This window comes from Ranitomeya variabilis, chromosome 2, assembly GCF_051348905.1.
Source record: "Ranitomeya variabilis isolate aRanVar5 chromosome 2, aRanVar5.hap1, whole genome shotgun sequence".
Classification (NCBI taxonomy): Eukaryota; Metazoa; Chordata; class Amphibia; order Anura; family Dendrobatidae; genus Ranitomeya; species Ranitomeya variabilis.
The window spans coordinates 594,597,989-594,611,204 of NC_135233.1; the positions used below are offsets into that span (position 1 = coordinate 594,597,989).

Here is a 13,216-nt window from a genome sequence, read left to right on the forward strand (position 1 = left end):
ATGGTGAACCCCCCCCCCCCCCCATAATTCTACCAATATTTTGTTTTTATGACCGTGCCGCGAGGCAATGCGACACACGACTGTGCAGGCCTAAGAAAATGTCATATTCAGCTAGGCCTCATGTAGTGTGCAGTTGCCTATAGCAACCAATCCGATTACACTTTGCATTCTCCCTAAGCAGGTCGGAAAATGAAAGCGGCGAGCTGATTGGTTGCTATGGGCCAACTCCGAAGCTTCCATGCAGGAGGCAGTGGCACTTCAGAACGATACACAAGTGATGAGAGCTGCACATTGAGACGACATTATTATTAGATATGGGGCACGTAAGAATGACATTTCGATAAGCACGGCTTTACTCGTTGGAAAGCACTGTACGGTACCTGACCGACAGGCGGAACCATGAGTCCTCGGCTCAGTTTCCGGGAGGAGCCGTGCAGTGTCGGACCTGTCCCCCAGTGATACAAGGTGAGAGCGATGTGTATTGATGAATAGTCAGGCTTCGTCTCCTGTAGACATGGCGGCTCTTCCTCCTCTCTGTAGCGCTGTCTGAGCTTGTTATACAGCAGGAGGGACATGAGCTCGGTTATTCATGTGTCAAAACCCATTTGCCCCCCATAGATAACCTGTTCACTGCTTGTGTCGTGACAGTGTGTCAGGATGGAGCTAAACCAAAAATTGCCCCTTACATTGCGATATGTCACTGCCCGAAGGTGTTTTTTTTTTCTTCAAACGCTTTTGTGCTTTATCAGGTCAGGCGCAGCTAGACGACAATTCGCTGGGGGTGCAGCCATCCAATAATCCCTTTAACTTCTTCAGAATGCTGTCATTTTTTATTTTTGCGCTTACGCCCCCCCCCCCCCCCCTTGTTTCCAAGAGCCATAACTTTTTATTTTTCCAGGGGTTGTTTTTTTTTTTTTTGCTTGACCTCATTAATGATGAATGAACGTGCTTGGATAAGGTGTTATATGAGCATGCTCCGGTGCTAGCCGAGTGACTTTGGCGTGCTCGAATAATATATTTGAGTCCCGTGGCTGCATGTCTCATGTTTGTTAGACCATTCCTGCGACTAACCGCCACGAGATATGCAGTCACGGGGACTGAAACGTATTATTCAAGCACGCCAAAGACACTTGCTTAGCACAAGAGCATGCTCATATAACACCTTATCTGAGCACACACGCTCATCACTATTCCCCATTCTTTTCACCATATAATGTATCAAATGGGGAAAAAACAAATTACAAGTGCTGTGAAACAGCAAACAAAAAGCATTAATTGTGCAGTAAAAATGTCAGTGCGATTACGCAGATACTGAACACCATATGTATTTTTCATGGTTAGTTCAGAACCTTGTAAAAAAAAGATCAAATAAAATGTAGTTTGTATCCCCATTAGTGACTATAACTTTTATTTTTCCATCAATGGAATTGTGCGATTCTTTGTTTTTGAGGGGGTGAGATGTCATTTTTATTGATACATTATGATCGCCTTATATTACTTTTTTTTTTTTGTGGGGGGGTATGGAAGAAATGCAGTGATGGCAACAGCAGTTCTAGCATTTCCATTTGTTTTTCTTTTTGCAGTTTGCCATTTTGGATAAACTATTTTACAGACATGGCGATACCAAATGTTTTTTTTTTAATTGGGGGGGGGGGAAGGTGATTTAAAGGGGTTCTCTCATCTTATTAAAGGTGTAAAATTGCAAAGTTGATTTTAAAGCAAGCAACATTGCAATTTACCTTTTATTAAGAAATATATCAATATATATATATATATATATATATATATATATATATATATATATATATATATAAAATTTATCAAGAGTGGAGGCTTTTTTTTTTTTTTGAAAATCTGTTTATTAGATTTTAATAAAATCATACAAATCCAAAATCAATAATACAGTATTGTGACAACACCATTAACATTGCATCCCAAAACCCTCCCAACCCAACATAAACCCAAACATGGCTCTCCAAACTCTGCTTACACCTAACCCAAAAGATCTTCATGGAACTGGTGATTCACCACCTATCCGCTGCAGTAAATACCATTGAGTAGCTTCAAACTGTGTTCTCAGTTTCTCCCTTGTTTCTAAGGGAAGTGATGGAATAAAGGTAGCCCATGTGGAAAAAAATTTGCCTACTTGTTTTTCTTTATTGGTCAGTGCCTCCAACCACTCCATCCTAAAAATGAACTGTATTTTTGTGCGAATAAAAGGAAGTGAAGGGACTAAGGGATTCAACCACTGGTGTAAAATACTCTTCCTGGTTGCCGAGGCCCATATCACAAGTGTTGCTTTGACGTGTTTGGGTAGTTTTCGAGATGTTTCATCTAGGATATTAAAAATAGCCCATTGTGGAGTAAGTACAAAACCGGCTCCACAAATTTTTTGCAATTCTTTATGTATCTCTCTCCAAAGTCTCTGAATTTGCGGGCAGCTCCATAAGTGATGATATATGTCAGTATTATGGGTTTTACATTTGGAACATGAATAGATGATGGATGGGGACATCTTAGATTGCATGCAAGGTGTAATATAGGCTCTATGTAATATTAGAAGTGCCATATCAGTATAGCTACTATATGGTAGAATTTTCTTTTGTGTCATAGTAGCTTCAAAGAGGTCACCCACCTCCAATTCAGGCAAATCTTTCAGCCACCTTGCCACACCCGTGATTTTCCCCTCCCCCACCCACCTCCGGCGCAAGATTGAATAAATGTTACTTATAGAGGCCGGATTAGACTTAGCATTTCGGATAAACCCATCTAGATTGATCCTCCCCTCAACCGCCTCTTTTAGGGTCTGATATTTCTGCGCCAGGCTACGTGCTTGGAGAAATAAAAACGGTTTATTGTTAAATAATGGGTAGCGTTGTGATGCCGTTTCAAAGGATATTATTGAAAAATTAAGATCCAAGAGATCCATTACTTGCCCACATCCCTGAGAGGCCAAAATCTTATAAAAGGACGATACGGAGCCCTCCATGAACCTCGGGTTTCCCAAGAAGGTCTGAAATGGGGATAGATTGTATTTTAAACCACAAATTTTTCTACATTGTCGCCAAGTTTGCAACGTTTGCCATAAAGACGGGTGGTCATGTATTCCTACTGGGAGTTCCTCCCCACCCAGATGTAATAAAGTTGGTAGTGAAATATGTGGGTAAAATTGTTGCTCTATTTCAACATTTGCAAAGTGAGAAAGACCCCTGATCCAATCAATTGCATATCTGAGATTGGCCGCTAGATTATATCTTCTCAGATCAGGGAAGTTAATACCACCCTCCAACTTGGTCGCTTGTAGTTTTGCAAGACTTATACGTGATCTACCTCTAACCCCCCAGATAAATCTTCTAAAGTTTAGGTTTAACAAATTCTGATCTGACTGGGTTAAGAGAAGGGGCAGAGTCTGAAAGGCGTAAAGTAACTTGGGAAAAACTATCATTTTAATTAAATAGCATCTACCAGAGAATGACAGTGTAAAGTGTTTCCAGGAGTGTAGAAGATTAATTATAGAGGAGATTAATGGTTTGTAGTTAACTCTATATAAGATAGATGGGTCCGCAGGTAACCGTATCCCCAGATATTTAATGGATTCTTGGCACCAATGGAATGGGAATGTGGGGTCATTCATCCTCCCCGATCTAAAAACTGCCAGGGCCTCAGATTTACTATAATTAACTTTGAATCCAGAGCATTTACCAAAACTCTCCAATATATGCATAATGGCTGGGATTGCTCTAACCGGGTTGGTAATAAATAGAAGAATATCATCAGCAAATGCCGAGATTTTTACCGATGTGGTTCCCAACCGCACCCCCTCGAAGGTCACCTCATTCTGTAATTTTCTCAGGAATGGGTCCAATGCTATGTCGAATAATAGTGGAGACAGAGGGCATCCCTGTCGGGTCCCCCTCTGAATCTCAAAAGGTTTGGATAGGACACTGTGGAGGCTTTTTTAACTTCTATAGTATACTGCTCGTGGAGACTGCAGAGGTGTCCGGTTTCCGTGGCCAGCTTTGCTGTCCCTGCACTTCTCCCGTGTATCAGCGGCAAAGCTTCAGCATAAAACGCACAGTTCTGACTAATGACGTAACCATGATGCTGGCCCATCTTGTCAATCTTCAGGAGGGCACCTTTCCTAAGCAAGCAGGAAGTTGTGAGCCAGAGGAGCAGAACGCTGATGATGCAACACCTTTAAACCTTAAAAAAAAATTAATATATTTTTTTAAATAAAATTTTCTCCTTTATTTTTTAGTCCCTTTTTGGTCTAGAACCTGCTCTCGTATGATCACTTTTACTGTATACTGCAGTTCTATAGCATTACAGTATGGAATGAACCCGTCGTTCACCTATATGTGATGGCATGACGTGATGAAATGAGTTACCCAGCGCTGACATAGAAAGGCACTGCTGACGTGGCTTCTAATGTTTGGCATGTATCACGCATGCATCCTGTTCTAATTAATAGGAAAGGTTCACGATACCTGCCAATCTTCTAGTGAAGGAAAATTCTTTACCCCTTTCCAAAGAAAAAATAACATATGGGGGGAGCACAGACCCCAAGACTGGTCAACAAGGTTTTCCGCTCATCACTATTCCTCCTGACCATCATTACACATGGGACTATTGTGTACTTAGTATAGAGGGGATTTAGCCACTGACAGGCACCTATGACATCAGTTTATCTCCATTAAATCGGATCTGTCACCAGTAGAGATAAGTGAATTGAATCATTGGAACCTGCAGCCAGGTGAGTATTCCGTGGGGCTGGATAGGAGCTCTGTAAACCGCCTCCTATCTGTTGGAGTGATGTGGGCAGTTAGGAGGTGGTTTGATGAGCTCCTATCCCTCGTTCACAGACTACTGACCTGGTGCTGGTCCAGAGTTCTGTGAATCTATTCACTCATCTCTGGTCACTAGGGTTGAGCGACCTTGACTTTTTTAGGGTCAAGTCATGTTTCGCGAAACCCGACTGTTGGAAAAGTCGAGTCGGGCGAAATCGGCTGATTACTGCGCAAAGTCGAGGATCGGCCGGAACACGAAACCCTATGCACCTCAATGGGGATTTTTTTTTTCTCTCTCTCTCTCTCTCTCTCTCTCTCTCTCTCTCTCTCTCTCTCTCTCTCTCTCTCTCTCTCTCCCCCCCTCTCCCCCTCTCCCCCTCTCTCTCTCTCTCCCCCTCTCCCCCTCTCTCTCTCTCTCCCCCCCTCTCTCTCTCTCCCCCTCTCTCTCTCTCCCCCTCTCTCTCTCTCCCTCTCTCCCCCTCTCTCTCTCTCTCCCCCTCTCTCTCTCTCCCCCTCTCTCTCTCTCTCCCCCTCTCCCCCTCCGTCCCAGCACAGAAAATTTTGTATTGCACATTCCAAATCCCTACTGCGCACAAGCGATAACATGACGATAGGCGTTCACTCCCCTAAGACCTATGTCATCACTCTGCCCACGCTCATTCATTGGCTGAAAAAATGGCGCTAAACGCGTCATATGAAACGCGACTTTTGCGCCAAGATCACGTACCGCATGGCCGACCCCGCACAGGGATCGGGTCGGGTTTCATGAGACGCCGACTTTGCCAAAAGTCGGCGACTTATGAAAATGAACGACCCGTTTCGCTCAACCCTACTGGTCACTAGTTTTCACAATACACACTGATTACTATATAGATCTCTAAGACCTGATGAAGCTGTTTTGTTTACTTTGATTATCAGTGTCAGAATGGCCATATAATTCTTTATAAAAGTTTAAAGGGGTTGTCCAAGCCTGCAGTAATTCTATGTGACTGCAGACTTTCGAATTCTTACAGTGTGCAGTGTGTGCTCTGTCAGTGTTCTCTGGTCCTAACACCGGGAGCAGGCAAGCACGTGACCGCAAGTATGAGATTTGCATAAATGCAGTTACGTGCCTACAAGACGTGCGTGGCCTCGCTCAATGCAAAATAATTGAGCAAGGTCAGACATGTCTAGTTGGAATGTGGCCAGAAGTATGCAACTTGGGGCTGTCCATCCTTGGGCTACAAGTCTGCAGTCACTGCATGTGACTGTAGACTTGTCAAGCTTCACATCGCTTGCACTGCACGCTGTCAGGGTTCTCTGGTGCCGGGAGCTGCGGGCCCTTGACTGCAAATATGCGATTTGCATACATGCTGTCACGTACCGACTAGATGTACATGCACTCGCTCATTGCAGGTACATTGAGTGAGGCCAGAATTTGGTCTGAAGTATGTAAATCACATACCTGAGATCACATGGCCGCCTGCTCCTAGCGCAAGCATGAGAAGATTGTGCACTGCGAGGATTCACAAGTCTGCAATCACATAGAGTGACTGCAGACTTGTACCCCAAGGCCGGATAAGCCCTTTAACTTGCTGTGCTCTGCCTGTTGCCAAGTGTAATCTGTCTGTGGTAGCAGAGACTCCTAGACAGATTACAGAAAGGGGGGCCCGATCTTTGCATTTCTGTTCTTGCTTTTCTGTCCATCAAGCTTCATATAAACCTATCAGGAAGGTGGCTTTGAGGTCACCTTGGGCAATCAATTGGATAATGGTTAACACACACATTACATGCTTGGAGGTCAGGTAAAGGAAATTACAGCACATATAGTGCTGGCTGAAAACTGATAAAAAAAAATATACCCACTGAAAAAGAATGTGCAGAGCATGTGATTTGGGATAATCCCTGGACTTATTGGACTGGAATGTACACCAAAAGCAACTTTATTTAAATCTGAAAGTGGACAACAAGACCATGTTTTTCTAATGGTGTGATAGGTTCACTTGTGTTCTCAATATAGAAGTAAGTTACTGCTGACACATCTGACAGCAACTTATCACCTGTAAGAGCAAAATAAATGTTCATGTTAAAATACATCAGCCTGAATAAAATGCGGCAAACCCCTAAGATTCCGCAAAAAAACCACAAATGTCCTGTATTTTGACATATATCTTTTTTTTTTGTGTCGAAGATTTTTTGGTTGCATGTGGTTATGGTGCCATCAGATGGCCAAATACTCAAGGGAGATTCGCATCGCAATCCTCGGACTGGATGTCGAGTTCTCCTGTCCTGAGAGTGACAGCTGAGTGCTCTAAACAGCAGCTCTGGAGCACAGACTGCTGCATTGTCCAATTTATTATTATCTGACAAGTATTCCAAAATAAAGTAACATTTTCCTTTTTCCTTTTTTTACAGCGCAAAGGAATCGCCCTGCTTCAATTGTTCATCATGGTTCATAGGTAAAATGACTTTGCTTCTAAGACCGGACATTGTGCTCCCATATACTGCTCTTCCTTTTTATTTTATTTTCCGTTCCACTGTAAGACACAGAGGGCAATGGCTGGAGGATGTCGCCTTCTATTATCAACACTAAGACTTCACTGCCTCCGTACGCTTTCCTGCTCCCTTCATACTCCTGGACCCAGCCAGACCCAGCCTTGTACTCCGGTGTTTTATCACGCTGCAGTCTATGGTCACAGAACAGCTCTGGTTGACCAACATGGATCTCACAGCTACCAAGATTTATATCTCAGGAGCTTCACTCTATCTAAAGAAATAACTCGTCTTCTGGGTATCCCCAGAAATGACCTCCCTCCAGAAAGAGTGTCCTTTATTTGCCCCAATGACTCCTCCTATGTGGTGTGTCAATGGGCAGCGTGGATGAGCGGTGCCATTGCAGTCCCTTTATTTAAGAATCACCCCCCTTTAGAGCTGGAGTACATATTGAAGGATTCCCAGAGTGCGCTGGTGGTTGCAGAGACAAACTACACAGATGTAATTGCGCCTTTAGCAGAGAAGTTGGGGATCGCAAACCTTACTGTACCTAATTTCCACCAGCACAGCATTACAGAACAAACAGTACATTTAGAGGATGATCCTTTTGACCTGGATTGGAAAGAAAGGGGAGCTATGATTATTTATACCAGCGGAACCACTGGAAGACCAAAAGGTGTCCTCAGCACCCACCAAAACCTAAGTGCTATGGTAAGAAATCAATGTGGAAACTAAAAGTAGACATCCTCTGAATAGGGTTGCAGCAAGAAAGATGGCTGCTTGTGTAATAGAACCATACCTATCCACAAGATAGATGATCTATGAGGGTCTCACTAATGTAAGAATCGGGATCCCAGATCTCGTCTAAATATAGAGTGGTCTTGTATTTGCACTACCGCTCCAATCATTGTCTATGGGACTGCCAGAGTGTTGTAGTGACCATACTCCATTTACATAGGTCATCAATATCATACTGGTGGGAATCCGATACCCAGCGCCTTCACTGATCAGCTGCTTACTGGTTCACAACTGTTGTAGAGCCTGGACAGCTTAGCTTGAGTACTGCAGCCCAGATGACAGAGGTATGGAGCTGAGATTCAGTATGCCAGAACAACTACTACTCGGTGTACGCCCCGGGGCTGTGGTGTCCTGGCTCCATACACAGCTACTTCCTCCTACCGTGCACCTGTAAATAGCTTCAGATAGATCATTAATATCGTATTCATGGGGGTCCGACACTAAACACCTCCACTGCTCTGATATTGGTGATCTATCCTGAGGATAGGTAATTATTAATATAACTGTCCTGGAACCCTGCGATGGAACCCATGGCCATTATAGGTGATAATTGTTCCTGATTTGACAAAGCATTGTCCCCGACAAAACCTTACATATAAGATATGCAATCATAGCATAAAAATGTTGCCTCTCTTAACACCTGATTCCCAAACATGCTGTGAAAAAATACGTTTTCTCTGCTTGAAAACTACATAAGTTTCCTAATGTGTCATATGGGCCGGAGTTGTCACCCAGTTTTTTTGAGGTTTCTGAAAGGAGAGTGTGCTAAGTGCCAAGACATGTATAGTTGCTTGTGAAAGTATTCACTCCCCTTGGCTTTTTACCTATTTTGTTGCATTACAATCTGTGTTTAAATATTTTTGTAATGTGATTTATATAGTCTCAAGTTGGTGAAGTGAGAAAAATGTAGGCATGAATTACAATTATGGGATCAAATAGCTAAAAATTGGCATGTGCATATGTATTCACCCATTTTGCAATGAAGCCCCTAAAAATTTCTGGTGAAAGCAATTCCATTCATAAGTCCCGTGCTTAATGACAGAAAGTCCCCTGTGTGCAATCTAAGTTTAACATGGCTGTCAGTATATACACTTTACCTTTCCTGAGAGGCAACAGAGGCTGCAACACCATTAACAAGAGATGCCACTAACCAAACACCACTATGAAGACCATGGAGATCTCTAAACAACACCATGAAGACCAAGAAGATCTCCAAACAACACCATGAAGACTAAGGAGATTTCCAAACAACACCGTGAAGACTAAGGAGATCTCCAAACAACACCATGAAGACCAAGGAGATCTCCAAACAAAACCATGAAGACCAAAGAGATCTCCAAACAACACCGTGAAGACCAAGGAGATCTCCAAACACCACCATGAAGACTAAGGAGATCTCCAAACAACACCATGAAGACCAAGGAGCTCCAAACACCACCATGAAGACAAGGAGATCTCCAAACAACACCATATAGACCAAGGAGATCTCCAAACAACACTATGAAGACCAATGAGATCTCCAAACAAGTCAGGGACAAAGTTGTTGAGAAGTACAAGTCAGGGTTGGGTCATAAAAAAAAATAAAAAAAAATCCCAATCTCTGATGATTCCCCGCAGCACCATGTTCCATTATCATCAAATGGAGAGAACACGGTACCACACAAACCTTCCAAGAGAGGGCCGCCCACCAAAACCCTCAGCCCGGGCAAGGAGGGCATTAATCAGAGAGGCAGCACAGAGACCAAAGGTAACCTTGAAGAAGCTGCAGAGTTCCCAAACAGAGACTGGAGTATCTGTCCATACGACCACAATAAGCTGTATACTCCAAAGAAGTGGCCTTTATGAAAGAGTGGCCAAAAAAAGCCTTTACTTACCCACAAAAATTGTAAGGCTCATTTTCAGTTTTCCAAAAGACATGTGGGAGACTCCCCAAATGAATGGAGGAAGGTGCTGGGGTCAGATGAGAGGTCAGATGAGACCAAAATTGAACTTTTTTGGTCACCGAGATAAACGCTATGTCTGGCGCCAAACTAACAGCTCCTCACCCCAAGAACACCATCCCCACAGTGAAACGTGGTGGCAGCATCATGAAGTGGGGATGTTTTTTAGCAGCAAGGAAAGTGGACAAGGAAAATGGTCCGAGTTGAGGGGAAGCTGGATGGTGCATAATACAGGGATATTCTTGAGCAAAACCTGTTTCTGTCTGTCAGTGATTTGAAACTGGGACATAGATTCACCTCCCAACAAGACAATGACCCAAAGCATACCGCTAAAGCAACACTGGAGTGGTTTAAGGGGAAAAGTGTAAATGTGTTGGAGTCACAGCCCAGACCTTAATCCAATCGACAGTCTGTGGTCAGACGTGAAGGTGAAGATTGCTGCTCACCGGAGGAAACATCTAACCTGAAGGACCTGGAGCAGTTTTTCCTTGAAGAATGGGCAGAAATCCCATTGACAAGATGTGGAAAATTCATAGAGACTTATCCGAAGCAACTTGCACCAGCTATTGCCCCAAAAGGAAGCTCTACAAAGTACTGACTTTAGGGGGATGAATAGTTATGCACACTGAAGTTTTCAGTTATTTTGTCCTATTTGTTTTTTGTTTCACAATAAAAAGAAAACCAAATGTCCACAGTTGGAGGCAGGTTCTCTACATGAAGTGATGCAAATCCTCAAAAAAACAGTGAAGTTCCAGGTTGTGAGGTATCAAAACACGAAAAATGCCAAGGGGGTGAATACTCTGATCCACTTAAGACCCTCATTCATTGTTATCTGCTGTTTCCTTCCTTGCAGGTATCCGCTCTGGTCAGTGAATGGTCGTGGACTAAATCTGACTGTATTTTGCACATTCTGCCTCTCCATCACGTCCATGGAGTGGTCAACAAATTGCTATGTCCACTGTGGGTGGGGGCGACCTGCGTCATGCTCCCTGAATTCTCTCCAAAAAAGGTAAGAAGTGATTAGTGTATTTAAAGGGACTGTGAGCAGCACAACAAAGCCCCTCTAGTTGCCGGGGGGGCATTGCTCTCCTGTGTGATTGACAGCTGGGCTGGTGACATTGCTGTGCCACTGCAAGGAGAGGACACTTTACTTCCTCAGAGGCACTGAAACTGACCGGATCCAGTGCTCTATAGCAAAGAACATGTAAGCATTCCACTCATTGCATAGGAGACCGACCACTGCAGATGGACTGCAGAGGTGGCTGATCACCTAGGCAATGAGCTGAAAACAATATAATAAAAAAAAACCTCCGTTCTTGAGAACAGAGAGGATTTATAATAACAAGTAAATTGCAAAGTTGCCTCTTTTTACAAGTCCTAGGCAATTTTAACAATGATTGTAACCCTTTAAATACACGGATATGTCTATGTTCAGTGCAGTAATTAAATACAACACTTATCATCTCATATTAAGAAAGCAATAGCTTTAAAAGATCGTAGGAGTATGCTTACATCATTCAAACCCCAAAACAATAGACTATGGCAGGGAAAGGGGAAAGGCAGTTGCTGGACTCAAAGTGCTGGCAGAATGCTGATGAGATAGAATGAGTGGAATGGCAAATTACAGAGCAGGAGAATCACAATAGTTCCTGTACATAGTAGAATGATATGTGCATCGAAAATGGGTGCAAGTTGTTGGGGAAGGGGGGAGTGAGAGCAGGGGTTGTACGGACAAATATGCTGTGAATGATACTGCAGGAAAAGGCAAATATTTTTGACGGCAGTGCAAGAGGTGAGTACACAGGTTTTTTCTTTGTACACTTAGGACATTTGTTAAAATTGCTTTTTCAGTAAAATATTGCTTAAAATGTCTCTTGTGCGTACAGCCTGATGGGACCGAGTCTTACAATATACAATGTTCCCTGTAATATAGGACATAACCTGTTCTGCCAATTAAAAGCTTCCGACTTCCATCGATCTGAGCCGACCATTAGCCAAAGACCCGGCCGCGTGGTCTGAACACTCAGCGTAGATTTTTCCAGTCTGCTCGTCCGGCTGCGCTGAATTAAGAGGTTCCTCTGCGGTCTTGATGTCTCTCTCAGCTGCAGTAAAGCGCGTTAATACTCGCAGCATTTTACAGAGAATTGTTCTGGAGCAGCGGTGTGAGGAGTAGGAGGGGAGCTGAGACCGCGATCAGCTCCTGGGAATCTAAAGCCTGGAGTTTTCTACAAGAACATGGAGGGCGTCCGTGTACTGAGGCACGGAGAGATTCACCTTTAATCAGTCCTGAGATGAGTTCTGCGCACAGCACGGGGCAGGAATGGGTCGGCATGTCAGCCTCCATTAGCAATCACATACGATAGTGGCATGGGATGGGGGGATGGGAGTAGTAAGGAGAACTGGACATATCTAGTTGGCCTCTACATATACATCATACCCTATAGGTAAGCCCTGCTTAGTTGTAGCACTGTGCAGGTGTCTCCATTATCATCACATCTGTTCTTCTTTCCAGGAGTTGTCCTCGCTCTCACTATCAGCACAGTAACTTATGCTTATGGCAATGTAGGCACTTTATGAATCAATTCTGCCTTTCATCCTCCATAGAGGACAATGTGAAACTTCCCAAACTATTAATATTTAGAAAAGAGGCGAATATGCTTCTATTCTTCCCACCTGTGATTTTATTACTCACAGCCAGTAGACATATCAATCTAATATTATATATATTTATCACACATATCTAATACCAATAAAACCAGTCTAATTAATCTAGGAACTGTCCCAATTCTCATGCTCTATAACTTGCCATCCAGTCCTTTTCATTGAGCTATTCCTCTTTGTCATCCTTCTGCCAGCACTATAGGTGCAAGAACTTCCTTTCCTTAATTTTCCTGCATGTATTCCTGCTACTATTGTTCAGTGGCTTGTCTGGTTTGAACTGAACGGAAAACTCTCCAATCTATTATGGCTGGATTCAGTTTGGCAGACCAGAAAGCAAGAACAAAGACCGAGACCCGCACCTGCTTCATGTAGAGGGCGGGCGATGACCCATCCATGCTTCATGAAGTGGGGGGGGGAGCAAAGACCCGTCCGTGCTTCATGAAGAGGGGGGTAGGGGAAACACCCGTCCCTGCTTCATGTAGAGGGTGTGCAAAGACCCGTCCGTGCTTCATGAAGGGGGGGGGGGGGCAAAGACCCGTCCCTGCTTCATGTAGAGGG

The 13,216-nt window shown here is 43.7% G+C and overlaps 1 protein-coding gene across 2 annotated transcripts in view; it reads left to right on the top strand.

Moving 5' to 3' along the window:
• Positions 1–223: 223 nt before the first annotated feature.
• The window catches only part of ACSF3 (acyl-CoA synthetase family member 3), a 59,121-nt gene continuing 46,128 nt past the window's right edge, over positions 224–13,216 (top strand). Inside the window, exons 1-3 of one of the 2 annotated variants that reach the window (XM_077288438.1) lie at positions 224–465; positions 7,182–7,970; positions 10,851–11,006. In XM_077288438.1, the coding sequence (XP_077144553.1) occupies positions 7,323–7,970; positions 10,851–11,006 (804 nt within the window). In that variant the 5' untranslated portion in view covers positions 224–465; positions 7,182–7,322. The remainder of the gene's footprint in view (positions 466–7,181; positions 7,971–10,850; positions 11,007–13,216) is intronic. The other variant, XM_077288436.1, reaches the window with a different exon arrangement.